The 27,913-nt window shown below is 40.0% G+C and overlaps 1 protein-coding gene across 1 annotated transcript; it reads right to left on the bottom strand.

Annotated features, from left to right (window-relative positions):
* Positions 1–702: 702 nt before the first annotated feature.
* On the bottom strand, positions 703–17,555 carry LOC310929570 (14-3-3 protein beta/alpha-1-like). Its single transcript, XM_083892368.1, has 7 exons — positions 17,433–17,555; positions 9,837–9,997; positions 7,785–7,919; positions 4,069–4,192; positions 3,474–3,637; positions 3,229–3,324; positions 703–2,119 (listed from the first exon to the last, which is right to left on the bottom strand). Exons 2-7 carry the CDS (start codon positions 9,987–9,989, stop codon positions 2,063–2,065), a joined length of 729 nt encoding a protein of 242 aa, XP_083748494.1. The 5' UTR covers positions 9,990–9,997; positions 17,433–17,555; the 3' UTR covers positions 703–2,062.
* Between the last annotated feature and the right edge of the window lie 10,358 nt (positions 17,556–27,913).

The raw sequence follows: 27,913 nt of genomic DNA, 5'->3' as shown, positions 1-27,913 counted from the left end.
GGACGAGGAAAAGTGAAGGGGGGGGGGGGGGGAGGGGGCATTGACACCCACCGGTTTTTCTCGAAGTTTGGGACAAACAACTTTTATAGTTTGGGATTTCCTTTGCTTCTCCATACCTACAACATCTTGGTATTGGCAGAGTGTATTTAAGCCATTTACACAAGAGAATTTGTCTTTTTTTGTTTTTTTCCTACAGATTACAACGATCATCCGAGTCTGAAAATGCACTGGTAGCTGCTGAGTGATTCCTCTTAAAAAGATAATCCAAAGGTCGCTTCGACATACGCACACGTTCACATACTCCAGCTTTAATTGATAAACTGACCCCACTACAGGTCCCCACTTCCTCTAACAGTTGATTGGCTGCCGCGAGATTTGGCCTCTAACGCACATGGTGGACGAAGACGGCGCTAAAAATCACGGCTTCCTTGTTCTTTTCCCCCCGCCCCCCTCATCATTGCGATTTGGCTGGTTTAGAGATGATAAATTGAACTCAGTCAGGAAGAAGCATCACTACCAGGCCTCGCTGCCAACTACCGAGGTAACGAACCACAGAGTGTATAAATTCCTCACTTGACGCCTGCGGTAGATTTAGATGCCGATACAGGGAGGTAAGCATCCTTGTTGGCAGGTCGCACAACAGCGAGTGGAAACTTCTAGACTTATCAGAACAAGCTATGACAGGGAGGAGCAAAAAAAAAAAAAAAAGTCCCCCCACCACCCCCCAAAAAAAGCCGGGTCAAAAATGCTGCGGATAACGACGACTATCTGACTTTTCTTTAACAAGCAGGTGTGTGGCGAGCAAACCGTTTCCCCCCCCAAAAAAAAAAGATTTATGTGAAAAGCTCCAAAAGTGTTTTACAATGTCGTTTCCCAAAAATAATACTCATAATTTAAGAAAACAGAACAAAGACAAAAATTGGATTTGTCTCCGTCTCACTTCTTCCAGACTCTCACAACAAGGAAAAGCAGTCACCAAGGACAATGAAAGTTCTGCTTAAGGAATTAACTTCAGGGACAGCGGCACAGTTGTTCAACAAGCACCTGGTGACAGCAGGTGGATCCCCCAGATGCAGGCAGGTCCCGTTTGTTGTGAAAGATGGAATGTATGTTTTTTTGTTTTTTTTTAATTTAACAAAAAAAAAATGTTTTAGGTATTTTCTCTCGAATCAAATTTTTTCTATTTAGCTCCTGGAAATTGGTAATATGCAGAGTGGCGGTCTCGGTTAGAAAGTAAAACAGAACATCGAGTGTTTTGATTACACAGCATGTAGAAACACTTTTGTTTTGTTTTTTAGATTCGTCAGTGTCACAATACAGCCTTGTTGGAGGACCCTTCTGTATAAACCTCAGCAGAATAGAATCTCACTGCTGCTCAAACATGCCCAGCTCAGTTTCCTGTCTGCCATTAAAGGAGAATTTGGTGGAAAAACTAAGCATCACAGTGTTTGTTGGAAATAAACGGACAGTTTAATTTTTTTTTGTTGTTGTTTAAAGTGGAATAAAACCAGCCAGTTTTTTTGCCAGTACACTAATAGGCAGAAGAAAAAAAAAAGAAGAAGGGATGAACAACTATGTAAATCCATGATCTCGCAAAAGAGAGGGGGAGGAGGAGGAGGGGGAGAGATGTTAGGGAGGAGGAGTAAGGAGGGGGCGGGGGAGAAAAAGAAAGGAATGGAGGAGAGAGATTAAAAACTAGACTTAAAACATCATTTTATGGGAGTGGATTAAAACCCTCCGTGCTTGTTATAAGACGAGGCCAGCCAGTGGCTGTGGCGTGCTGGCTGGCACTGGAGTGCCATGACCAAAGGAGGGAAAGGTGGGAGAGGTCTTTAGGTCTTTTTTTTATTATCATTTGTTTGTTTCAATTCATTTGTGAAAGTCAGGTACTATTCATGCTGCTGGTTATACAGAAGGGAAGTTGGGAGGCTGGGCTTGAACAAGTGGGACAAGGGAATGAATGGGCCGTTTATGTGTACGAAGAGAGGAAGAAGAGAAGAAAGAGGAAGAGAGATAAAAGGAAGAGGAAGAGAGTGGGGATGGGTTAACAGTGAAGTGCGCTCTAGTTCTCTCCATCGCCGGTTTCGGCCTCATCTCCCTGGTTTTCTGATGTCCACAGCTGCACAGAAAAGAGACAAAGACGTCAGCTTTGTGTTAGGATTGTGGCAGAGAAAAAAAAAATCACATCCCGAACTAGTCCATTTCTTTTTCATCACCATAAATTGTTCAGTTAATAAAAAAACAAACAAAAAAGAGCTGTGATTTCAGCTTATGAAATGTGACCGTGTTCCGTTTCTTTGCTCCTCTGGGACAATAAACTAAACCCGCTGATCGACCATTAAAATATTCATTAGCTGCAAATGTCATAATTCAAGACTGATCGTTGCTACTGAACAAACATGAGGGAAATGAACATCCGAGATACACTGCATTTCAAAGTGCGTTTGTACAATTTATAGATATCATATTGATGTATTTAGGGCCCACGGTTGGTGTAGTGGTTAGCACTCTTGCCTTTGCAGCAAGAAGACCCGGGTTCCTGGGTTCGAGCCCCGTTTGGGACAACTTCGGAACAAGGGCCTTTCTGCAAGGAGTTTGCATGTTCTCCCTGTGTGTGCGTGGGTTTTCTCCGGGTTCTCCGGCTTCCTCCCACAGTCCAAAAACATGCGATATGGGGATTAGGTGAATTGGTCACTATAAATTGACCGTAGGTGTGAGTGTGTGAGTGAATGGTTGTTTGTCTCTATGTGGCCCTGCGATGGACTGGCGAACTGTCCAGGGCGTACCCCGCCTATCGCCCAATGTCTGCTGAGATAGGCACAGCACCCCCCGTGACCCTCTGGTGGAGGAAAAAGCGGTAGATAATGGATGGATGGATGGATGGTATTTAGAATTTTTGAGAGAACATCAATAATAATTTATTTCTGGGTGTTTTATAGCCGATTGTGAAGCCGTTTATGACTGATGAAAACAAAAGCACAGAATACAACAGTCAATCGTTAGTTGAAGGTTCACTGTGAATGATTTACGGTCATCCATCAACAATTGAATACAACTACAATTTATCTACGCTACATTAAAGCTACTGTAGGTGCTCATGCACACATAAAATGGGAGAGTGTGAGGTAAAAAAAAAAAATCAATGGTAGTCAGTTGATTGCAATATGCAACTTCACCTCTAGATGCCACTAAATCCCACACACTAGTGCGTCAGAATGTTTGACTTACAGTGAGATTGTCCCTTAGTAGCTGCATAATCAGCGTGCTGTCTTTGTACGAGTCCTCGTTCAAGGTGTCGAGCTCGGCGATTGCGTCATCGAAAGCCTGCAGAGAGAGAGCGAGAGAGAGAGAGAGAGATTCACGGTTCAAAATCGTTCTTTTTTCATACTACAGGTTGGACCTGGGGAAGGCTCACCACGAATAACCCGTAAGATTTTCTTTGCATGAGTTGAAACAAGACGAGCTGCACCCACCTGTTTGGCCAGAGTGCACGCCTGCTCAGGAGAGTTGAGGATTTCGTAGTAGAAGACAGAGAAGTTGAGGGCCAGGCCCAGCCGGATGGGGTGCGTCGGCTGCATTTCCGTCTTGCTGATGTCGAAGGCGGCCTGGTAAGCCTGCTGAGACTGCTCCACCGTTCCTACGCAAAACACCAACGACAACATGATCCTCGAGCATTAGCCTCAATGACAAACTTCAAATATCGCAGGGAAAAAGGAGCAGGGGCCTTTCCTTGCATAGGTAAACAACGATCCTGCAGCCAAGTGTCTTCTAAAAAGGCATCCATTAAGATGCTTTTAAGACTCGGAGAGTCACTAACTCCATCCCGTCACATCTTGCATGACAATGGCTATTGTGGCTTTTTGCTTATTAAAATTCAAGACGACGACCGATAACCTTAGCAACGAAAGCTTTGGTAAAAAGGACATTTTTTACTAATGTAAATTTGTAAACAAATCACCATGTGACTATTATTGCTTCATGTGTCCTCTATCCTTTATCTAATCCTTTACCTGCTTCAATAACACAATCAGAGTAAATAAAAAACAACAAAAAAACAGTAATACTGACTCTTCTTATCATCCCCAATGGCCACCTCGGACAGGTATCTGTAGTAGTCTCCTTTCATTTTGAGGTAGAACACCTTGCTCTCCGGCTGACTTGCATTGGCAATAAGGAATTCGTCGAGGAGTCTCTGAAACAAGACAGAAAACAAGAGAGAGACCGTTAATCATGTTTCACAACAATGAAAGGACACTTTGGTCCACAATGGTAGAAGTTTCTTAATAACTCTCCATGTAACCCTTTAAGTGAACATTTGTTTTCATACATCTTCGACTTAACGCGAGCAAATCCATTTGCCGACAGCCAATTCCTTTTTTGTGACCATTTATGTGAATTTATAAAACCTCCAAGTAGACAAGAAAGCAATAAGACCGTTGATTTGTCACAGTAATATGCATAAGAACACTAAACGAAAATAAAGTAAATCCAAGAAAAGAAAAATAACGACCCGTACCCACCCAGCTCACCCATACTGGAAACCAACATGAAACTAATCATAAATATAAACGTGTGTTAAAATAATGGAAAGGAAAGGGAGAAGTAGCCCCATTCACACCCGTCAATAAACATCAGGGGAAGAAGGCATTCATTAAATCATCATGTCACAAAGTGTGATGACAATTAAGACCAGTAGGAGGCCCCAATAAGCCTTTTGAAGATTCAGCTGCATTCTGCCAAATGAATAAACCAATGTGTTTTTTTCCAGTAGCCTCCATGAACACAAGCAGTTGACAATTCCAGATATACTACATCTAAAATTGTAAATCACATATGACTTTGTTAGACTACAGGAAAACGTGTTAGTGACCACTTTACCAAATTACGTTCCGATAATATGTAGAGAAGCGACATTTTCCACCATTTTGGTGGCATCTTAACATGTTGCACATAAACGGAGGTAGTTTAGCAGCAGTCCTCTATCCTCACAGCAGAGGAGTCTGCTCCTCTTCCCTGTTCTTCTCTTTTTAGATAAAGTGTCAGAGCTTTTCTGTGTTTTTACATTCAGGAAAGACATAGCTAAAGCTATGCGAAAGCTAGCTAGCTAAACAAAGGCAGTTTTTCGGAACAGGATAGAAACCATTTTCTCGACTCCATAATTCTTTACTTTACTCGACACTTTCCCACCGTTTTCCAACATATACAATGTGTGAAGACAATGAAAGCTGAATTTTAGATGCAACTTCAGTCTCGTAATAAGGTTTTATTTATTTTAAGCTTTCAGTTAGCCTACTGTAACATCGGCCCATGGACTACAGATGCTAACTAGCCTTACAACTACATCAGAATTTAAAACTTCTGGGCAATTACAGTTGAAGAAATACTTAGATACAACAAATATGACCTAACCTTCATTGATATTCGTTTCCTTTTTATTATTCTCACATCAAATATACACCATTTTGAAGTGTTAAGTTTGACTCTGTGAAGTAGAGAATTTTTTGGGGGGTTTCTTTCCACCCCCGTTTCAATATGTATAAAATGTAAAACTGTTTCTCCTTTCAAATCAGTCTGATAAATACATTTTCTGTTTTAGGATTCCTTTATGGTTCCTCTGTAAAGACTGCTTTAAGGACACTAACTCCCCACCTGTCCTTCCCTCCCTTCAGTCCTACCGCATTACATCACTGCAGATGCTTCCAGTTTGACCTTGAACATATTATTATAAGTCAGCTCAGGAGCTTAACATTTGAATCTACTTTGACCTTGAGCTGTTTCTGTTGGTCACAGACTGACAGTTTAGGGGGCTATATGTGACGCCTATATCACCTCCCAGAGCTGGACAGTTGGACAAAATTGGAAGAGGACGCACAGTATTATCGTCATCAGCCAATATACGTGCAAACACACCAAGATCCCCAGTAACAGTAGGCAGAACAGGCTGCTACCTCATCGTTTGCCCCCTCTCCAACTATTTATTTTTTCACAACACAAGAGACGAAATGACCTCTGCGGTTTGGCACATCTGTATTGGTAATCAGCCCAAGCACTCCCGACATCTGCATATCAGATATTGGCAAAAAGTCAATATCGTACATTCCTATTTAACATCTCACTGGAGTCCAGCTAGAGTATTTTTGGTTGAATAAGGTTTAGTAACAATTACACAGCTATTCCTCATTTCTTGGTCTCTTTTCTCTGCTTCACAGTATTTCTCTCAGACACACCAGCGACAGTTAGAAATGCAATATATTGGCGTTAATGCAGCATGTAACAGAATCAGCAGTGCCCAGTATGACTGTATGAGTCACATGTATGATTCACTCATTATTCAATCATCTTACCAGCAGCACAGCGTAAAATTCAGTGTCATCATTAGACTTGGTTTAGAATTAAACATGCTGGATTAATCAGTCAATATAAATGATTGCTGTGCATTTGGTTTTAACACAATTGCATTTTTTTGGCAGGTTGATGTTGATCACAATAAAGGGTAAAGCTGTTTAGAGAGCTACATCAAGGACTAGGTATCGCTTTAATTTATTGATTCCAGTTCAATCTAATCAATTGACTAAATCACATGCAATTTTACATCACTCTCGCCACTAAAAAGCACCTCGTCCAATGGGAAGATTAAGCTTCAAAACAAAGGTAAAATGGCTGGATAGGATTTTGACGTGTTGGTCAACAAAACACTTGAGTTCCTGCTAGAGACCTAGGAAAGTAAGACGACATCTTGCCATTTCTTTTTAATTTTTCTAGTGATTTATAGACCATTGGAATCATTTGATGGAGCAGCACTAATTATGTGTGGATAAATGTGAACATTTCACGCTATATATTCCCAGAGTGTCACAGTCAATTATTACAAGTATCAATTCAACACAAGTATTATGAACCATTAAAAAAAATTAAAAAAAATAAAAACGGATTGTATTATGTTAAATTCTAATTGAAGCAGAGCAAATTTGCATGGTCTAATGTGACTGAGGCCTCTTCAGAGATATGAATGTATTCTTTAAATCCACACACTCTCCAAAAAGAAAAATAACTTTATATGGGGCTCAGAGGTAGTGTCAAAAAATAAATAAACATTTATATATTTATTTAAATTTTGGCCTGAAGTTCAATAGTTCCCCTCTGCACTTGTTTGCACCTCATGGTTCTGGCTTTACAGGTCACTGCAGCGACTATTTGCCCCTCCTCTCCAGTCTCACCTCCTTTCTCCCTTTTTCTTTATGCATCAGCTCACCATCATATTTGGTCTCGAGCGTCGTAAGAGTTCCAGCTTTGACCGACTGTTAATCAGATCAAGGCCGTTTAAATAGCCATATTTCATTTTCTCCCACTTCGAAAGAGAAGTGGTCATCCGATGTCACATGTAACCTCTTAAATCAATGTGACAATAAAAATCACTAGATCAAAAACTTGGTGGGAAACTAACACCGTGGATATTTTTAGACAATGCAGGACACTACAATCTTTCCATCACCTCACCCAACTCTGCATTGTAGGTGATTCAACACGGTGTAATATTCCCAGTCAAACCAAGACACCCAAGAATGTTGATGATAAAATCAAAGTGTTGTCTGACAGTTCTACAGCTGCCAGCAACAATATTAATGTCTCCATGAGTAACCACATGACAGACACTCTTCCCTCAGCCAGGAGGGGTCCAATCTAATGCGCTTCCTTTCTTTGCTCCTTTTAAATCCTCCCACCCATCACGACCGTGTTTAAACCCCCCTTCTCTCCTTCCCATCCCATCCCATCCCTCTCCATACCAGCACATCCTCGCAGATTTCTCTGAGTTCATTCTCGATCTTCAAGCGGTATTCTGAAGCCATCTGCTTTTTCTTCTCTTCTGCCTTATGCTCGATGCTGGAGATGACGCGCCAGGAGGAACGCCGGGCCCCCACCTGATAGACAAACAAAAAAACACCAACTTAAAAGTGGCATTAACAGACAGAAATTACACATAACATAAATTGAACTGAAATTACTTCATCACTTGGAAAAACCAAGCTCCAGTTATCCGAGGATTTTTTTTTTTTTTTAAACTCATTTAAAATGATTATTGTCTGACATTTGTGCAGATCTAAGAAACAAACATGTTCTCTTCAGTCTGTAGAGTAATATGTGTACAGATGAAGATGACACATTTTTGCTTTAACAAATATTGCGCCTCCTGTGATTTTGATATAATTTAAATTAATTTTTCAGCCCTAGTTGAAATGGGTCAAACCATCTTGTCGTGCTTCACCTAACCAGATGAGCGCAGATACACGCACCTGAGGCAATCGCTTTAGGGCCATACACGAAAGAAAGAGACGTACTTGGCTAGAAAATCATCAACTAAAAATAAAATAACAGCAGGATGTCATGTAAAAGTGCCGGCACTATGACAGAAGCTCCTGCGTTGAGCAAAATATTCAGCCATCACAGGATGACTACAAAGTGTCTATTCTACAATATCACTCAAGGTGTGGTGTACAATTTAATTTGAACTAGTGTTGAGTCAAGATAGGACGAGCTATAAAGCACACTGCAGCGTTGCAGTCTGCACATTGTGTCCCGTTTCCTGAGGCTCCCACACTAAATGTTTCCAAAGAAAGATCTGGCAGTCATTGGAGGAAGAACAGAGGCTATAACTTAATAGGGAAATGTTCCCAGCTAGTACAGAGGTTTAATCGTGAACTCAAAACACAGCACGTGTGTTTAATTGTAACAATACAGCATGACGCAATGTTTAAATATAAACGAAACAGTGATACTACACATCTGAACTTAATCCCAATCCAAATTCATTTGTGTAAATTAGAAGTACGGCATTTTTTGCACCACTTTCATTGCTGGACTGTTTTGAGCCGTGAGGTGAAAAGTGCTCAGTTTTCATGACGACAAGCAGCAACAATGTGGAACAGTTCAAAATAAATAACGCGTAATCGGGAACGTAACTTTCCTTGCGTGTACTCTACACAGACGACTTGGAGTAACAACAATTCTACTGCAGGTCAGTCATTTGTAATTCCATTTCTTTGTTGCAACATCCAAATGAACAACAGCATTTATCACATTTCTTTTCACAATCAGGGTTTCAATACTTACCAGGGAAGCATGGTTTTATTGCCTGTACATTCTGGGGTTAGGAACTGAAAATGGGTTCAGTGTAAGTTCGGGGTACTGTGAGAAAAGGTTGTGAAAGTGCAAGAATGGAGTGCAGCAAGGACAGCAAGTCACAAACAGTGCCGGCAACTCTTGGTCCAGTGGTGCCGGCAGGAGTATGGCGCTGTTCACTGTCCCCAGTGCACTCCACCTCACCACAGTCAGCACAGCACAACACAGCCAGAGCTCCGACAACTCGCTATGGTCCACCCTCACTGTGCTTCTTGTACGCTGTCAATAAATCTCGACTGGAGGTGGCACAACCACCACCTGGGCCAGCTGATACACTGGCACTTAAAGAGCTCATCGTATGCATGATCTTTCTGGACACAGAACTGGTGAGTGAATTGCTGTTCACATGCAGATATATTGTTCATTAAATGCACTCTAGACCTTTTTAATAAAAACATGACATACACTTCTAGCCCACCATCGTTAAAGTTGTCCTACCATATTTTCACAAGTAACCAAAAATGTTAAGCTTCCCATACGATATCACAATTGAGTATTTTTACCATTGTTGCATTGTATAGCCATCCATCATTACCGTTCACCTTCATGGGGATTACACTTTATTGTTCAGTTTACCAAAAAGTAACAGGTGACAAGCAGACTGTAGAGCCCCGACAAACTTGAGGTAGTAGTTCAGAGCAAATAAAATGATGTCTTACAACGTTCTTGTAGGCGACGGAGAGAAGGTTTCGCTCCTCGTTGCTGAGCTCCGAGCTCTGCTCCGTCACAGCCTTCATGGCAGCCGCCATGTCGTCGTAGCGCTCGGCCTGCTCTGCAAGCTTGGCTTTCTGCACCAGGTCGTTCTTATCCATCTTTTAGGCTGAAAGGAGGAAAACATGGGACAAAAACACAGAATTAGCATTTGGGTTTTCCAACTACCAATTAGGACAGGTGGCAGAAAAGACAGAAAGAGCGAGGTAGACTCAGAAACAGGGCTGGATATAAAGGTCAATCTTTTGCTGTATGCTTTGGATCATTGTCCATCTGCAACATTAAATGCCATTTTGCAGCATTTAGCTGAATCTGAGCAGTGAGGATTATAATTATGTACACTTCAGAAGTCATCCTGCCACTTCTATCAGCAGTCGCATCAATTAACACAAGTGAGCCTGGTCCACTGGCAGCCATGTTTGCCCATGCCATAACAGTGCCTCCTCCATGTTTGACCGATGACGTGGTATGCTTTGGATCATGAGCTGTTTCTTTCCTTTGCCAAACTTCTCTCTTCCCATCACTCTGGTACGAGCTTCTTCATTTCTGTCCAGAGAATTTTTTTCTAGAACAATGCAGGATTTTTAAAGACATTTTCAAGCAAATTCCAATCTCACCTTCTTGTCCTGGAGTGTGTTCAACAGTAGTTAGCACCTTGTTAACCCATCTGTATTTATGTTCATGAAGGCGTCTCTTGATTGTAGACTTCGACAATCACGCACCTATCTCCTCAAGTATGTTCTAGACTTGGCTGGATGTTGTAAAGGGTTTTTCTTCACCTTCAGGATTATTCTGAGATCGTCCACTTGACTTGACTTGGTGTTTGAGTTCTCCAGTGCATTCCTTCTTTTTAAAAAATGGACCAACTTCTTGATTTGGCAAGTCCTTGTGTTTTCCCATCTCTCCAATTGGTTAATTTCGTTTTCTCAGCCAAATTATGGCTTTCTTCACTTGCCGACATATCTTTGGACCTTAACTGTAGACCTTAATCTGCTTGTTCTGACAGGGAATAGTGAAGCAACAGGGCATGGCCATACCTGGCCATGAAACTGCCTTTTAGGCAGTCCAATTATTTCCAAGCCCTTTTTGTCCATATATATAGGCCTAACTGTAGCTGAAGCAATACAACACAAACGTGTTGTGATGTTGCTTTTCCACAGTGGCTCTTTGGCTCGCACACACACACACTCTACTCACAATTGGCTCTAAAGATTCCTGCTCGGCCGTGTGAGGTGCATTATATAATTTTTTCACCACAGTTCTTCCGCCAGCCACATGCTCAAAGAAAAGCTAGGTTGGGACTGCCTGCATATAAGCTGGTGATGGATGTGGTGACTCAGTGGAAGAGAGCTGTGGAGATGCTGGAACACTTCCTGGAGCAGCAACCAGTGATCGTGGCTGCTCTGCTGTCATTTGAAGTGAGCAGGAACGAAAACTGCACCTGGACAGACGTTGCAGTAGCAGATGTGGTGAAAGTTCGAGCCACTGAAGGCAACTACTGTAGGGAAGTCTGGAGAAGTCTCCAATTGATGAAAGATGAACAAAATGTTGCATATACTCTTGGGCCATTAATAACATTCTAAATAGTTTATCTTGTGAATAGTTTTTATTTTGTAACAGCACGTACCTAAGGGGGATGTAGCTGTGGCTGCAGAGCAATAAGACAGCAGTTTTTTGTTTTGTTTATCATTGCAGTGGATGAAGCCCCTATTCCACTAAAAGGCCAAATTAATTTTATGCATTGATGGTTCTCCTTGGGCCAACCTATATGGAAAAAACTGCAACATCTCAAAATAGTCCAACTGAAAAGAAACAGAAAGATGTAAACAAATACAGGGAAGTAAAATGCCTTCCTCTGAAAATGTACTGTTTGAGGGTGCATGCAGCAGAGTATCCCCTTTTTGTCTAGCCAAGCAAAGCACTACCTTTGTATTCCAGGGACCAGTGTCCGTTTTGAAAGTTTTCTCAACTGCACAACAAGCTACATCACTCAACGTGTAGATCAGCTTTTACAGAAAATTATTTTGAATCTCAAAAATGTGAAATGAGAAGGGCCTCCATCTCATGCACTTTTCAAAACAACTCAGTTTACTTATGCTGTATTTTTCTTTTTTTACAGTCACTGCTGGCTGTTACTTTTTTTTTTCCACAAATGACGACACATTCTACCCCTGCACGAGTGGCACTTGGATGTCATGTGATCAGTACCTGCTTTGGATTATGTTGTTAATGTAAATATGTTAATATTCTAATGCCAGGTGTGAGGCATCCTTGTAGAATTAGCAGTATTAATTCTATGAAAATGTTTTTAGACCCAAGTAAGAGTGGTATTTTATCTGAAATATTCCTAGTCAAATCAGAATCAAATCTCGACCTTGCGTATAAAAATCAAAATATTACAGAAAATTGGTGGCGACACCAAGCCCTTCTCGAAATGAATAACAATGGCAGGAATATGTGTGAGAAATACGAGTGTGTGAGATTTGTTGGCTGTTGAATAAGTGGAGCAAGAAAAGAAAACAAGCGAGGACAGTTGCTTACGACATACTCCTAGTGTTTTTAAAAGATGAAACCTATGTAATCCTGTAAACTAACCAGTTCCACACTTTAGCAAACACCAGTAACCTATATAAATCCTTATACCAAACCAAAAAGTATCAAACCCTCAAACATAAGTGAGCTTCATAAAATGTCAAAAAATCCTGAGAAATGGGCTGCTCCCAGTTATTTCATCCCCTGAGGCTTTTTGCTCTCCAGATGATTCTGTAGGTCTAAGTAGGCCACAGCCTCATCTACATCTTTATATCCACTCATCTCTACAAACTCTCCACAGTGGACTGTGATCCGTTTTAAATCATCCATATTTGTACATTTAATTAATTGGAGTAACCATCTCAATTCTATATTTAAACCGCTTTCACGCTGTAATGATTATCACAATCAAAATATGCAAAAATACCGGCTTCATCCTGACAACTTTGCCTTCTCGATGCTTAACCTAGTGACCAAACATCCACCAGAGGAAAACACCACCCTGTTGTGTTAGCGTGAAGCTTACCTGACTCTGACCTGAAGGATGAGACTTCCCTAAAATGGGCACAAGAGGTACATAAACTATGCTAATAGAACACCACAACTCAAATCTTCTGTCACAGATTTCAACTCGTAAATCCATTTTCCTATGAATTGCATTTGGCTTTTAAAACAAAGCTTGCGTTAATATTTGAATTAGCCCATTTAAACCTGGGATTAAATGGGTTTTTAAACCAGTGGGAACAGAGTATAGGTGCGAAATAATGACTCAACCCCCAAGATACCCACTGACACCTTCCCTATGCATCGCAGAAGACCAATACTTCCAGAATCCAGTTACTGTCTCAAGAATAAAAAGGCTGTGGTTTGGCTTGAGAAAATAAAAATATTGGTCAAATATAAATCCAGAGAAGATACCAAAGTATTAACCCAAAAATACATTGCTGCACTATATTGGCCTATATTTGTTTCTGTTGACACAAAATCTAATTTTCACCTCAAGATTTATAAAAAAATTTGTTAGGTTCCTGCCTTAAATTATGGAATTAAATTATAAAATATGGTGTGCCATAATCATTCCTGTTCTGATTTTGCCTTTTGTCAAAACATGCCAACACTGGGTATCGTGCCGGCAGGCAGCAACAATCAATTACTTTATTAAGAAATCTGTCATCTAGCAAATTTGTTGTCGGTCAATTCATGAATTAAACAATCACAGACGTTCTTCTACTCTGTTAAAGTTTACCATCAAGAGTTTATGTGGCACACTTGGCCTCCCTCTCTCATTATTTGTAAGAAAAATTACTTTTGACAGCAGATTTACAGCAGTGCCATATTTCCCCCAATATCTACATGAGTGATCTTGATGAGCGCACTACAAAGCATTTGGGGCCTTGATAAATGTCTTGTATCTTTTCCCAGATTGATTCTTCTCAACAACAGTGTTCCTGTGTTACGTAAAATGCTTCTCATCTTCATGAAAAGGGCCATTTTAGCATATTCTGGTGTTAACTCTAAAATTAAAAGATGGAAATATTGATTGGGCGAATTATTAAAAAAAAAATTACAAATTATTTCACCCACATACTTATTGCTAGGGTTGACATCCGGTATCGGTCAATATCGGCCTGATACGGGCCAAAATCACGTTGTAAACCCCAAAAGCCTATATACACCGCATGCGTCACTGACTAAAATTTTAAGAAAAATCAGCAAAAGCATTTTAGTCTAATCTTCGTTTACTAGCAAGTGCCCATAAAAACTAATACACTAAATCACAACCATTGTCATTTAACTTCACCTTTAAGTTATCCCATTTCCCAATGTAAGGTATGATCAGTATTTTACATAAGACAGTTAAGGTTCCTTCGAAAAGGGAGAAAAAACGACCAGGCTTGCAAAGTTCCAATTTAAGAGCTACTACTGTGAAAAATAGATTCCGTTCCAAACCTTTATTTACAAAGTTTGATTGTACTGCCACTCTAATGCATTATCTATGGGCTGCCTCTGTATATCAAGACCAACCATGGCCCATTCCCAATGCTGACTCAAGGGCTAGACCCTAAAAATCCATTACCTGCTGATATCGAGTGCAGTTCCATTAGTTTACCAAAACAAAAACTAAAATGGTGAGCCCATTATTGTACGGATCATTAAAGGTTAAAAAAAATTCCCTGATTATCAGATAAGATTGTGGTTGCCATAAGGTAAATTGTTTGGCATTGAGAATGATTCAATGGGAGGTTACTATAGTATAGTATATTGACTATATTTGTCAAAAGATAAAATCATATGTTGATTATATGAAAATTGCCAATCATCTTCTTGATTTTTTAAAACATGAACACCCAATACCATTTAAGGCAAGCTCTAAGCTCTGGACGGGCTTTGAATGGTGTTATTTATTGCAATTTTAATTCTGAAAATAAGTTAAGAAAAAGAGATTTAAGGATGGGTAAACATTTCCAATGAATTACATTTTTTATGCATTTTATAGGATGTAACATAGCATTTTTTTTTTAAATATTCTGCCATTACTGGTAGTTTTATCACCATCAGCATAATGTGATTGCATACCTACGTACATAGGCAGGATTGATTGGGTTCTGGAACTTTTTTCAGGTAAAATGACATCAATTTAAGACATTTTTAGAACAAATCAGTTGAACAAAACATTGGATAATGTGGAGCTCTACTACATTGACACTTTATTAGATGAGAGACTTTTTAACTCCACCAGGACCTGTGAAATTGAAAAGATACTGGTAGAAGATGGTTTACCTGCCATTGCCAAAATCCACCTGATGTACTTTAAGATTTTGTTGAGACACATTCACTTTTAAAGCAACCTGCAATATATGAAGCAATGTAATGACATAAAAAGAGCCAGTACTTGTTTGAATGAGCAATCGCAGAACAGGTGATGTTTTATTTGGTATGGAAAACAGAAATAGTTTGGCGAGATGACTCAAAACATCACAAAATGAGAATTGATGGCTCTGAAATGCTGTTTTTTATTTTTGATATTATGGGCATGGGTGTGTCAGCACAGACTAAGTTTATCTTCACAATGCCTTCAATACTTTTATCAAACGGTGCTTATGAAAAAAAAGAAAACCAGGTAGAAGAAATGGTTCAAGTTTTTACCTGTGAACCTGTGGTACATTATGCCAGTCACAGAATGAAAATGAAATAGGATTGCATATGATTCTACCATATTTTATGCAACATCTCATTAAGGTAAGCAATGGTAGATTAGGATTTTTCTAATGTATAATTAGTAATCAATCTCTACATTCGAGAAATGTATCGTGTCACATCAAATCATTTTATCCCATGTATAAGATACATTTAATTCCAGACTCTACTCAAATGTGAGGTGGTCTAATTAACTCTCACACTTAAAATGACCCATTTACTGTTGGTTTCTATGGTACATAAAATACAAATATGAATAAGCACATGTCTATCATACAACGCAGTTTAACGTACAGAAATAATATTTTACCGTCATTTTCAGAATGGTTGCCGAGATCCCCCCCACCCCCACTTAGATGTATGTCAGCAAAAACAACAAGAGGACTGAGTGACGGATATTTACCGTGAACAAAGATTAGAACAGAAATTGAATTTCGGGGCTGCACGTGGCATTCACACAGACAATGCTGTCATTTTAACAACCACGTAATGCCGTCAGGCCAACCCGTCTCATTTCAGAATGCTAGCGCTAGCACTTAGCATCGGGTTAACTGCCTCGGCGATTACAGACGCTTAAAAAGAATTGCTGGTTAACCGCCGCGGCGATCCACGCAGGCCTATTCTACTGTGGTAACAATCATCGGGCTTCGTCACAAACGCATTCGATATTATCAATGCTGCCGTCATCCGACTGACTAGCTCGCTTCGCGGTTTACGTGCTTGTGCGCACCGACATAAAAATGGACAACGCCGTCTTCAACTGCGAGCAGATATGACGAGCGGCTTACAAAACAGCCTCTGTTAATGTTTCATCGCTGCAATTCACCACCACTCCCCCCTCAGAGCAAGAATATTCCGACTACGAGGCTCTGTCGTTCTGCTAACAGCTACGCCCTCCTTGTCGCATTCCCCTGCGGAATTTTAAAATGGAGAGCTAGATTACCGCCACCTAGCTTAGCATGCTAAATTAACGTCAATGCGCGGTCGATGGACTCAGCGGACACCTTAGCTGCTAACACACGGTGACCCATTTGAGACCGAATGGCGATGCTACATATTGAACGCAGAATGTTTTAGTCACGCGTACAATACGGCTTCGGTTACGCTTCGTCGAAGCCCCACCAGGCGTTACACGATGTCGGAAGAAACGGGTGTTAATACCGAAAAACGGAAACGATATGAATTTCTGAATATTGAGGGCGTCTTAGCTTCCACACCGATTCAATACGCCATGACAGCGATCAGCTAAAGGCGTGGAAACGGACTCCTTCAGCGTAGGCTGAGGCCATGTGTATGCGGCGGTCCCGTTATGGCCTCAGGCGTTGTCCTCGCTCCCCGTTATTCGCCAGACAATGAAGTCTTACGGGTTCGGCGGTGCTAAGCACGGACAGGGGCACGACTGCCGGTGCTAAGCTGTCAAAATGGCCAAACTCGGGGGGCCGCGTCTCTCTCTCCACACGGGCACTGGACATCACGCATGGTCCGGAGCGGAGGCCGGGCCATATATAAATATATATATATAAATATTTATTTATATATTTATATAAAACCGAACAAAGAAAAGCAACGATTTTAGCGCAATCGTCCGGCGAAAGAATACAAGTAAACCCATGCCAGGAAATTTGTGGGTTATTTCTGGCTATGTGGCCACAAGGCTCGGCCTAAATCCTCGAACCCAGCCCCAGTCCACAATAGGGACCTTCCGTCGCAAAGGCAGAGAATTAAGGCCGCCGCTGCGACCGCTGTTCCACCCGAAAAACTCTCATTTTACTGGTCTACAAGACATTGATCGAATGATAAACAATATAACTCACATTTAGAGCGTACGTGGAATCCCGATTTTATTCTCTGAAAGATGAGTTTATCAGGCCGTCCTCCGCTTGCTGCTAAGCGTATTCAGGGCAGTACCACTTCCGCCTGCTTTGACACTTCCGCTTCCTCTAAACCCCACCCCTCCCCCCGCCAGTATCCACGGCAACCGTACCAGGGGTCTCCTAAGCATCTTGCGAGGGGCTTTGACGTCACGAGCACCATGGCAACCGCTACATAGAATGACGTGCGCAAATCTCCGTGGCAACTGTCTCCAAGAGGCCGCTGCAGTCGTATCTGAGTTCACCATCGTGTCAGCTGACACAGCTTTGTGTGCGTTACTCAGATTTGTTTCCTCTTCATTTTAACAAGTGTTTGCAGTTAATAACCAACAGATTTGTTAATCCCTCACCACCTACACTGCCAAAGAAATACTGAGCGCACAATATTTCACTTCATAGTGGATTTAAAATGTGATTATTAATTATTCCATATCGCAGTGCAACAGTGTAAGCTACAATTATGAATTGTATACAGTCACATTACTCGTCTAGAAAGACGAAAAGACAATTTTGAAAAGAAACCCACATTTGTACTTATTTTTACTTTAATTCCAACATATTTCCCACATTTTTGTCACTAATCACTATTCTTTGTCTTTAAATGTTGCCCTTTTGCAAGATAAGTACTGCTTTCATGCTGCACCTAATAGAACAACCTGTCAACACATTTTTTTTTTTTTACTATTTCATGTTCAAATCATCTGTAAAATATTTGTCAATCATCAAGATATTTTCATCCTTAACTAAATACTTGACACTCAATTCTAGGGGCTGTAACGAATGATTATTATTATTTATTTTATTTTAATTGTTGAATAAATTGTTACCCGAACCTCAAATTGTCCTCAATTGGTGTTCACATAACAAGAATATTCCGTTTACTATCATAGGACGAGCAAAGAAACCAGAAAATATATTCAGACAGAGAAATGAATCATCCAAGTCGCAATTAATTCAGCAATGAAGCATTAACTGTCCCAGTCATGGCCACACAGTCAGACATAAAGGAGTACTTATAAATTTGTGTCCTAAAAACTAATAAGAAGTCCTGTGCACATCTGACAGTTTTCTACAGCAGGTGATGACATCATTCCCTTTGGCATCAGGAATTGAAGGTTTAGGTCTTGATCAGTGGAATACATTAAGATTGTACTATATAAATATAGAAGAGTAGGATATAATGTATTTAAATGCACACATATAGACTACAAATTAATATATTGTGCACCTGGCTCTTTAGGTAAGGTATTTATATTATTATGCTATGTGTGTAGGTAAGATACTGTAAAGCGACATCGCACCAGGATAATGTAGGGGGACGGAGAGTGTCCCTCCAGCATGTGGCGGCACAGTCCCGTGTAGGGAAAGGATGGTAAAGGTGTCCACCCCCTCACCACATGTCTCCTTTTACTATGGTGGAATGATGAGGATTTTGCCCTTCTTTTCTTTAAGCTTAAGAGATAATAGTGCTTAGCTTTTTCTTTGGTTCTTGTGTGTGTGTACTACTCATACTTACTCCTACTCATTTTGCACAAACCACATGTGCACATACTCACACTTACACGTGCGTGCACACACATAGGTTCATCCACATTCAAATGTTTCAATGTCTGCATCAGCTTATTCATATTATGCAATTATATTGTAATATTGAATACAGTATATGTATATATATATATATATATATATATATATATATATGTATGTACACAGGTGTTTTCAAAATATGTGATGTTGTCTTTATAGAAGTTTTTTGTAGGTGTGGATCATCAGTTAGTAAATTGAACCAGAGACTTGTCTTTTTGGCAATGGTAAATGGTAAGAAAAAGCAATAATTAGTGATGGGGAGGGTATATATATGTCGTGTGGACGGGTCACCGAGCAATGTGATAAGCGGGCGGGCTGGGATGCCGAGGCCAAGCATCTCTGATAGCCATGACCTCCGACCAAAGGTTTTTGATGGGTGGCCAAATCCAGAGGGCATGGAAGTCATGGTCTACTGAGTTTGTGTAATATAAACATGTATTTCTTTGGCTGAAGCCCATCTGGTACAGTTTTTATGTAGTTTGGTGGATTTTCTGAATAACTTAGTACTGAATGAATTGGGTTTTAGAGTTACATGTCATGGGAAATGGATTGTTGCATATGTTAGGCCAATTGATTTCTGATGGGAGGCTGTCAGTATCGGTGGTCCATGTATTTATAGGGATTGAAAGTGTACTATCATGGTAAACAAGGAGTCTTATGTATTTGGGATCAGGTTTTCTTAGGTTTGAGTGATTGTAGACTGTGGCTGCTTTTCCTTTTTAGGACTTCTCTTAATTGGATGTACTGGTAGTGGGAGTAGTGCAGTATGTTATATTCTTTTTGAATAAGGTCAAAGGTCATGAGCAGGCCACCATTGAATAGCTGACCCAGGCAGGTTATTCCTCTCTCAATCCAGGTGGAAAAAGCAACGTTTATTATTGATTAAACATGGGATTGCTCCATAGAGGCGTGCAGAAAGATGGTGAGAAGTTATTTCATCAGTGCTCATCCAGGCAGATATACAGTATAAAGTGGTATTGATGGTAATGCTGCTTTTGTAGCAGCGTCTTCATGGATTTTTCTCATTGGTATATTAGGAGATATTTGACATTCAGTTTCTGAGTCAAGTTGCTTTCTATTTCTAGCCATGGTGAATTTTAATTATTTATCCAGCGGTGGATTTACAGTAATCCATGAAAAAGACAGTATGAATGATAGTTTGGTGCTCCAAGTATTTTTTACTTTATTATTTGCATTTTGTAGGGTGAACAGTTTAAATTTGTCTTTTGTTTTTCTCCAATTAAATTTGGTGGCTGCACTAGTAAGGGAGGAGAACCAGCAGTCATGGCAAAAAGATGATTCGGATGGGATGTTCATTTTTTTGTTCACTGAGTTTCACCCCATTAGGGATAACAACAACATATTCCATCTTTTCAGGGTGTGTTTTATTTCTTGTAATAATGGAGTGGGGTTCAGTTTGAATAATTCATTGAGATTTGGAGAGACGTGCATTCCAAGGTATTTGGGTCTGTTAGGTATCATAAAATATTGCTTGTGTGTCGACTGATTTTATGATGAAGTGACTGTGATTGGATACCTGTTATGTGTTTGGATTATCTAATATAGGTTGCCAGAGGTTGGAGTTGCGGGGGGGATAATGAGCATCCTTGTTGAGTTCCTCTTTGTAGTTTGTTTCCATTTGTTGTGACAGATGCAGTGGGTGAATTACAGAGAATTGTAATCCAGCTGGTGAAGTTTGAAAACCAAAATGACCTAATGACTCGAAGAGAAAGAACCAGTCCCCTTTCGTACATCAAGAGAAGCCATTATGGACGATTTTGGAGGAATTGTTTTGGTTGTAACTCATGCGGTTACATAGCCTTCTGGTCTGGGTGATGTGTTGCTAAGCAAGCAGTGGAAAGCTTTGGTCATTTGATTTCAAACTTCCTCAGGTGAGTTGTTGTGGTCAGGAGTGTAGAGATTTGAGTAAAATGTTTTAAAAGAGTCATCACTTATGGAGGGGTTTTGTGTTATATTTCCAGATGGATTGATAATTGAGGTGATGATGGATTTCTCGGTTTGTTGTTTCAGTTGATTTGCAGAAAATCTATCTGTTTTATTTCCAAATTCATGATGCTGCTGTCAGAGTTTGCCTTCTGTCTTTTTTGTTTACTATATTGTTCATTCATGTTTGGTTTTTGGTGGAGGAATGGGAGGGAAGGAGGTGCAATCTCTTCACCTCTTTCTTTATTTTTGCCGTTTCCCATAATGTGCATGCTGTTATTCACAAATTTAAAGTGGTTATGTTAATATTAGGATCAGTATTTGTACATACATACATACATACATACATATATGTATTATTGTTGTTGTCATTGATGGATTGCCTGTATGAAAAATAAGGTTTCTAATACTGAGTTTTTATTATTACCACGGACACCTATTCATTAAGTGTAAGACTTTATTAAGATTAAAACCTAAATTGAATGAAAATCACATAGAAGAATGAAAGATAAACAAAAGTCAGATGCTGACAGAATTCCATTTTGAGACATGCCTGTTCATCACAGGTCAGACTCTTCTGTGCTGTATGTCCCTTTGGTAACCACTAGATGGCGACAAAAGATTGTAGATTTAATGTGATTCTTCCAACGTGCACTGCCTCCTCTCTTTGGGAGTTTTTAACTAATCGCCACTTATTACCATATTTATCATAAATCTGTGCATACATGTAGATTAGTATAGAAGTGCATTACATTCAGCCAATGTCATTTTTAATGAAGGCTCTGTTTTTAAGAGATTTTTTACACCCCCAAGTCTGTTTTTTCTGAGCATCTTGATCGCTGAATTGAAAGCAAAGATGTCCCAGTTGTTCAGTTTCCAGTTTCACTTTGCTTTGGGTTTGAGACAATGGAAGATTATCTTGTCTTTAGGTAATATTTATGGAATCGTTATTAGTTTGTTCACTCAGGACTTTGTGGTTGTTCAGACAAAAAAGAACACTCGGATCTGCTGTTACCTTCAGTGACTTTTTCTTGAAAGCGTGAGCACCATATGGGGTCAGGCAGGCCGACTGGGCAGAAGAGCTAGTGGGCTACTCCTGGAGCTTCTCGTCTATGGAAGCATACCAGCTTCTGTTGGATGTGTTGAGGAGCAAAAAAAAAACATGTTTTAGATCTGAAAAAAAATCTCGTAAAAACAGACCTGTCAAAAAAATATTGAAAATATAGACCCCAGAAGAAAATCGCATAAAAACAGACCCGGAAAAGAATCTCGTAAACACAGACCCAAATTTTTTTTTCATAAAAACAGATCCAGAAAAAAATATATTGTAAAAACAGACCAAAAAATCTCTCGTAAAAACAGACCCTGGAAAAAAATAGCATAAAAACAAAGCCCGAAAAAAAATCTCGTAAAAAAAATTGCATAAAAGCAGTCCCCTAATTTTTTTTGCATAAAAACAGACTCGAAAATAAATTGTATAAAAACAGACCCGAAAAAAAAAATATTGTAAAAACAGGCCCGAAAATAAATTGCATAAAAACAGACTCTGAAAAGAAAAATCTCGTAAAAACGTAAAAAAAAATGTTTTTTTAAAGTTTTATTTAAGATCATCGTCATCATCCTTCACCATCACAAAGCGCTCCATCATGTCATTTTGGATATGTTGGTCACACTGAAATTTATAGAAGTAAAGCACTTCTGGCTCATGAAACTCAACAATTTTTCCAGTGAAAGTTTTAGGATGACTTCATATTCATATTAATAGCTCATTTCTAATTTCGAGGATACAGGCGTGTGTGTGTGTGTTGCTGATGAAGACCTGAAACATGACTTCACTTCAGGTAACCGGGTACTGTTGCTGGGTTAGAGAAATAAGGACAGCTATATGCTTAGCTTTCTTTTCAGGTCACCTGAGTCCTTCAGTCATCAGGAACAGAACCACTTATGCTCTTCAGCAACATAACTCAAAGAAAACACAGTGATTGAGGGAGCACAGAGCAGCAATAATCAAAGCTCTCACACACACACACTGTTAACAACAATACACACAGACGGCAGACAATCACATCCATTAGGAGACAATGGAAGACTGTGAAAGAAAGTGGGTTGCACATTATCAACAAATGAAACAATAAAACATATTTTCTCCCACTAATTACAAATGAACTCAGGACGACAATCAACCAGGCTACACGGCGGTGACCAAGACACAGTTCTTTACCCCACTTAATGTATGTGGACACAAAAACCCACTTGTAAAAAAAGGTAGACTGGATCACAGCCCAATAAATGACTCCAAATCATCTGTCACCCCCTGGCTTTAATATTATAATATAGGTTATAAATGTCATTTTGCCTGCAATTACATTGAAGGAGTGTAGGCAAGAAAAAAACATTTTTAAACAAGTTTAAATTGAATTTTGCAAGTTATAATTATTGCTAAATCTGAGGTTATAAAACAAAATAGACGTCATGTTTTGCTTGCCACTGTGTTGTCATGATGAGTCAACACTAGCCAGGGCACCATTTGGTGAAAGATTGTGTAGTTGCGTGATTGCCGATGGAACAATCTTGTGATTGATAAACGTGAACGTGAGACATGACGTCCATTTTTTTTTTGCAGTATGTATGAAAACTTAATATTGATATTAGAGAAGTAAGGAGATCATCAGCTGTTGCTATAGGAGGCAGTGTTTCTCAATCCTGGCCCTCGGGAAACCACTGCCGTGCAGGTTTCAGATGTTTCCCTGCTCCAACACACCTGATTCAAATAAATGGCTTGGTACCAGGCTTTTGCAGAGCTTGTTGATGACTATTGGAATCAGGTGTGTTGGAGCAGGGAAACATCTAAAACAGGCAGGGCAGTTGTTCCTGACTATACCAGAATTGAGAAACGCTGAAATATAGAGCACAGCAGACAGTTAATTTTAAATTTAAAGACCAAGATCATAGCAAATAGATGCTGTGGTTTTAAACGTAAAGCAGCGGTCAGCGATTGAATCGTTTGGCTTACATTTGGACGAGACAGCAGTCAGTAACTTTTAGGTGTCTTTGAAGGTAACTCCGTGATGTAGTGACTTACATGTAAATACATATTCAATCCTTGTTTATACTGTAAATATCAAGCCCATACTGTATATATTCTGGTAACTGTCTATAATGTATATTCTATTTTAACTTTTCTTAGTCGTAATGTTAATATCTTTCTATATTGTACTTTCACTTGTGGAAATACATGTTTATTATTTATTACCATTTTCTTTAGTGTCTTTGCTGCCGTGACAAATTTCCTCCACTGTGGGACTAATGAAGGACTCTCATCTTAGTGATCAGTGGTTGATGAAAATTGATTTGTGTGTCGACGGGGCTTTACGCTCAGACTGTAAATAACACAAACGACAAACAAACCAACAGCGACAAAAAGAAACACATGACCAGTTTGAGGTTTACTATGTAGAAGATAACTTTTACCTCTGGATCGGTCGCCGTCCGGAAAAGTGACTGGGAGCTGCGTCGCCATGTTGCAGTCGAGTCGCCGCCGTCTTCAATCAATATGACAGAGTTTGAATCAATATGTTATGAAGTTCTCGAACGCAGCTCTAGCTGTGGGCGCTCCAAGCTGAAGAAAGATGTGCAGAAAATCAATGCAGTCACTCTTGCCCCCAACACAACCATTTGGTCTGAAGGTTACAGCTGAGACCATGGCGATGGAGATGACACAGACTCTGTTAATTGAGATTTGGCCTGTTTACGTTTGTGTACATGTTGGGAATGCGGTAATCATCAGTCCTTATATGCTGCTGCAGATTGACTTCTGCACGTACAAGAGAAATCCCAGGAGTCTGCAGCTCCAATCAGGTTCAATTCTTCACGCCCGTGTCCTGTTTACACATCATTCACTATGAGGGATAGAGAGAGAGAGATGAGACAGGTATGGATGGACCTTGTATGTTGGTTATTTTGTGTGTGCAATCTTTTCACTTTTGTTCATTCAGTAAAACAGCCACTCCCCAACTGTAGCACTGCATTTTTAAAATTATTTTGTTTCTTATATTGGACATGAACTGTGATGTCCAGAGGATTGGGTGTGGACATTTTGTAGGATTGTCTGAGTGAGACGCGGTCACAACAGCAAGGCAATCTCCATAGGTTCCAGACGAGGGGCTAGCACCTGGCTTGAGCACGTAGAAATCAGGACACTCGCTGTGGATTGTCCGATTTCCTCCTGCTTCTGGTGGAGCAAGGGGGCCTACACTCTTAGAAATAAAAGTGCTAAGTAGAACTTGTCCTCATAGGAGAACCCTTTTTGGCTCCAGGTAGAACCTTTTTTATAAATGTTTCACCTGGAACCCTTTTGGAGGGTTCCATTAAGAACCCTTTATTCAGGAAAGGGGTTTTAAAGGGTTCTCTGGATCAAAATGGTTCTTACTGGAACCATTAGTGTTACCAAGAACTCTTGAAAAACCCTTTCTTCTTGAAAGGGTTTTTCAGAAGCAAATGGTTCCAGGTAGAACCTCAGCCCTTGTAGAAGGACCCCTTTGGAACTCTTATTTCTAAGAGTGTAGTGACTGCCACTGATAACCTTAAAATGATGTTATCAAAATGAGAAGAATAGGCAAAATTTACATAATACAGCTTGCGGGCACTTCAGTGTAAACATCACTCTCCAGACTCAAATACTACATCTGTTTTTATACACAGTGTGTACATTTTGGATGAATGATTAATAATTCAATGTATATAATTTCTATGTTGAAATCACCAGTAAAAAAAAGTTATCTCTTCTTTGCTGTCTAAAGACACCAATAGCTTTACTTATGGCGTTTTTCCACTATAAAGTACCGCCTCGGCTCGCCTCTACACGGTTTGGTTGGTTTTCCATTACAATATAGTACCTCCTCAAAGTGGGCGGGGTCATCACAGCACTCTGCATGAAACTGCCATGACCTTGTTTTATGCACAACACAAACAAACTAGTGACTTGTAAAGCAATTGTTTTCAGAGTAACTGAATCACCTGAATCAGTTCAGTAAAAACATTTGTTCAGTACTTCCTGCATGACCGGAGCACAGACTCCGTCTGACACAGTCACTGAATACAGAGGCAGTGTTAGTGATGCGGCTCATTGCTCGTGATCGCAGACTTTAAGCAGCTCTGTCGCTACACCAAACTCCTCTGTTAAATATTGAGATTTTGCTAAATGTTGGGGATTAACCCACGTTTTCAGGATCGTTAAGTCTTTTTAAACAATCTACAGTTCGGCATTGTTCGGTTTGATCGTTGTGCCTCTTCCTGTGACGGCACTAGTATCAGTACCAGGTACCAGGTACTATCGCTCATGGAAAAGCAGTAATAACCATGCCGTGCTGTGATGTGCCGATGCGAGTCATGTCACGCTAGTGGAAACACGCCATTAGACTTTCCTGACGCTATAGTTGGCTGTGTTCCATGAGAAATGCATAGCTCTGTTTCCATATCACCATCACCAGCCTGATCCTTAGTCCCTCATTCGCCCAATTACATGGTATATCCAATTTTACAGGTATGACACAGCATGATGACATACTGGAAAACGGTCTACTATACCGGCCTGCAGGTGATTAAGTATCACTCATAGCATGATATTGTTTCTTCCTCGTATTCACCGTGCTAATTTCAAGCTGAGTAAACTCACTGTTATCGTGTTGTCCATTATCAGATATAAATCCTTTTCTGGAAGGACTTTGACTTGATATAACAATGTTAAATTCTTAGTACACAATTTTCAGTTGTGGTTTCAAACCTGTATGTATTCAGTAAACAATGACTGGATTTGTAATGTGAGAAAAACAAACAAATTAAATGTCAGGTGAAATAAAATACATTTCACAGTATACTGTATCATTCTATCACCCCTCTCCTTTTGCAATTTAGACATAATATACTTTACTTGAAGCTCATAAAGGCATTTTTAGTCATTTGATCCTTAATTGGATTGGAACAATCAGTCACTAGTTCAGAAAATCAACATCATATCAATATGAATTCAATGATATGGAATTTTTGCAGCCAGCAGTTGTAGTAATATGTAGTAGCTCATGTGTTGTTGTGTCAAATATGTGTAATAAATGATGCTTACATTTGCAACATTTCCTATTAGTGCCATTGATTGAAGAAAAAAAAAAAAAAAAAAAAAAGACAGGAAACAATAACTGCTCACCACATGTTCCCACTTCTCTCTTGAGGCGGCTGCATCTCATGGGAGAGTGTTATAATCTCTGGACGATGTCAGTGGCCTTCTGGGAAATCTGCAGGGATGAACGATGACAGAATACAATCCTGATGACTCAGCACAAATCAACAATGGACTCCCAGAGAGGAGGAGCAGATGGAGGAGTGAGTGAGTGAGTGAGTGAGTGTATGTTTGTATTTGTTACCTCTTTAGGACCATTTCTGCTGACCAGACCAAAACCTGGTTCTGTTGAGGCCGAATCAATTCTGTTGATGATTTTTGAATTGTGGTCAGATTAAACTCAGTGTTAGGCATTAAGTGGTTGTGGTTAGGGTGAGGAATAACACTTTGTTTTGGCTGTCCAGATGATTGAAAGTCGATGCAGTGTTCTATGAAGAATGGATGCGAAAACCTGTGTGTGTGTGTGTGTGTGTGTGTGAGTGTGTGTGCACTGACCTGTCACATGCATCGATCTCACCACAACTTAATGACTTCATTCCAAGAAGAAGCATCCTGTCATGCTGTGATAATCGCTGATCACGAACAGAGAGATGGAGACAAAGCAAAAAAGGCTGTTTTTGATCATGTCTGGTCAACAATTCTTACCTGAGAAACATAAAGACAACATTACAGGACAAAATAATGATACGACCATATACTGTAGCTTCGTCTAGACTCATGA

This window comes from Microchirus variegatus (assembly GCF_963457635.1).
Source record: "Microchirus variegatus genome assembly, chromosome: 7".
Lineage (NCBI taxonomy): Eukaryota > Metazoa > Chordata > Actinopteri > Pleuronectiformes > Soleidae > Microchirus > Microchirus variegatus.
The sequence above is the reverse complement of the archived record's forward strand: the minus strand, read 5'-3'. Positions and strand labels throughout refer to the sequence as shown.

What these genes read in the sequence shown, in the direction of transcription:
- LOC310929570 (XM_083892368.1), bottom strand. Translation starts at nt 9,989, where the DNA reads ATGGATAAGAACGACCTGGTGCAGAAAGCCAAGCTTGCAGAGCAGGCC. An exon ending in CCGTCGCCTACAAGAACGTT is followed by an intron (nt 7,920 to 9,836) that starts GTAAGACATCAT and finishes TTTGTCTATCAG; the next exon opens with GTGGGGGCCCGGCGTTCCTC. An exon ending in AAATCTGCGAGGATGTGCTG is followed by an intron (nt 4,193 to 7,784) that starts GTATGGAGAGGG and finishes GTCTTGTTTCAG; the next exon opens with AGACTCCTCGACGAATTCCT.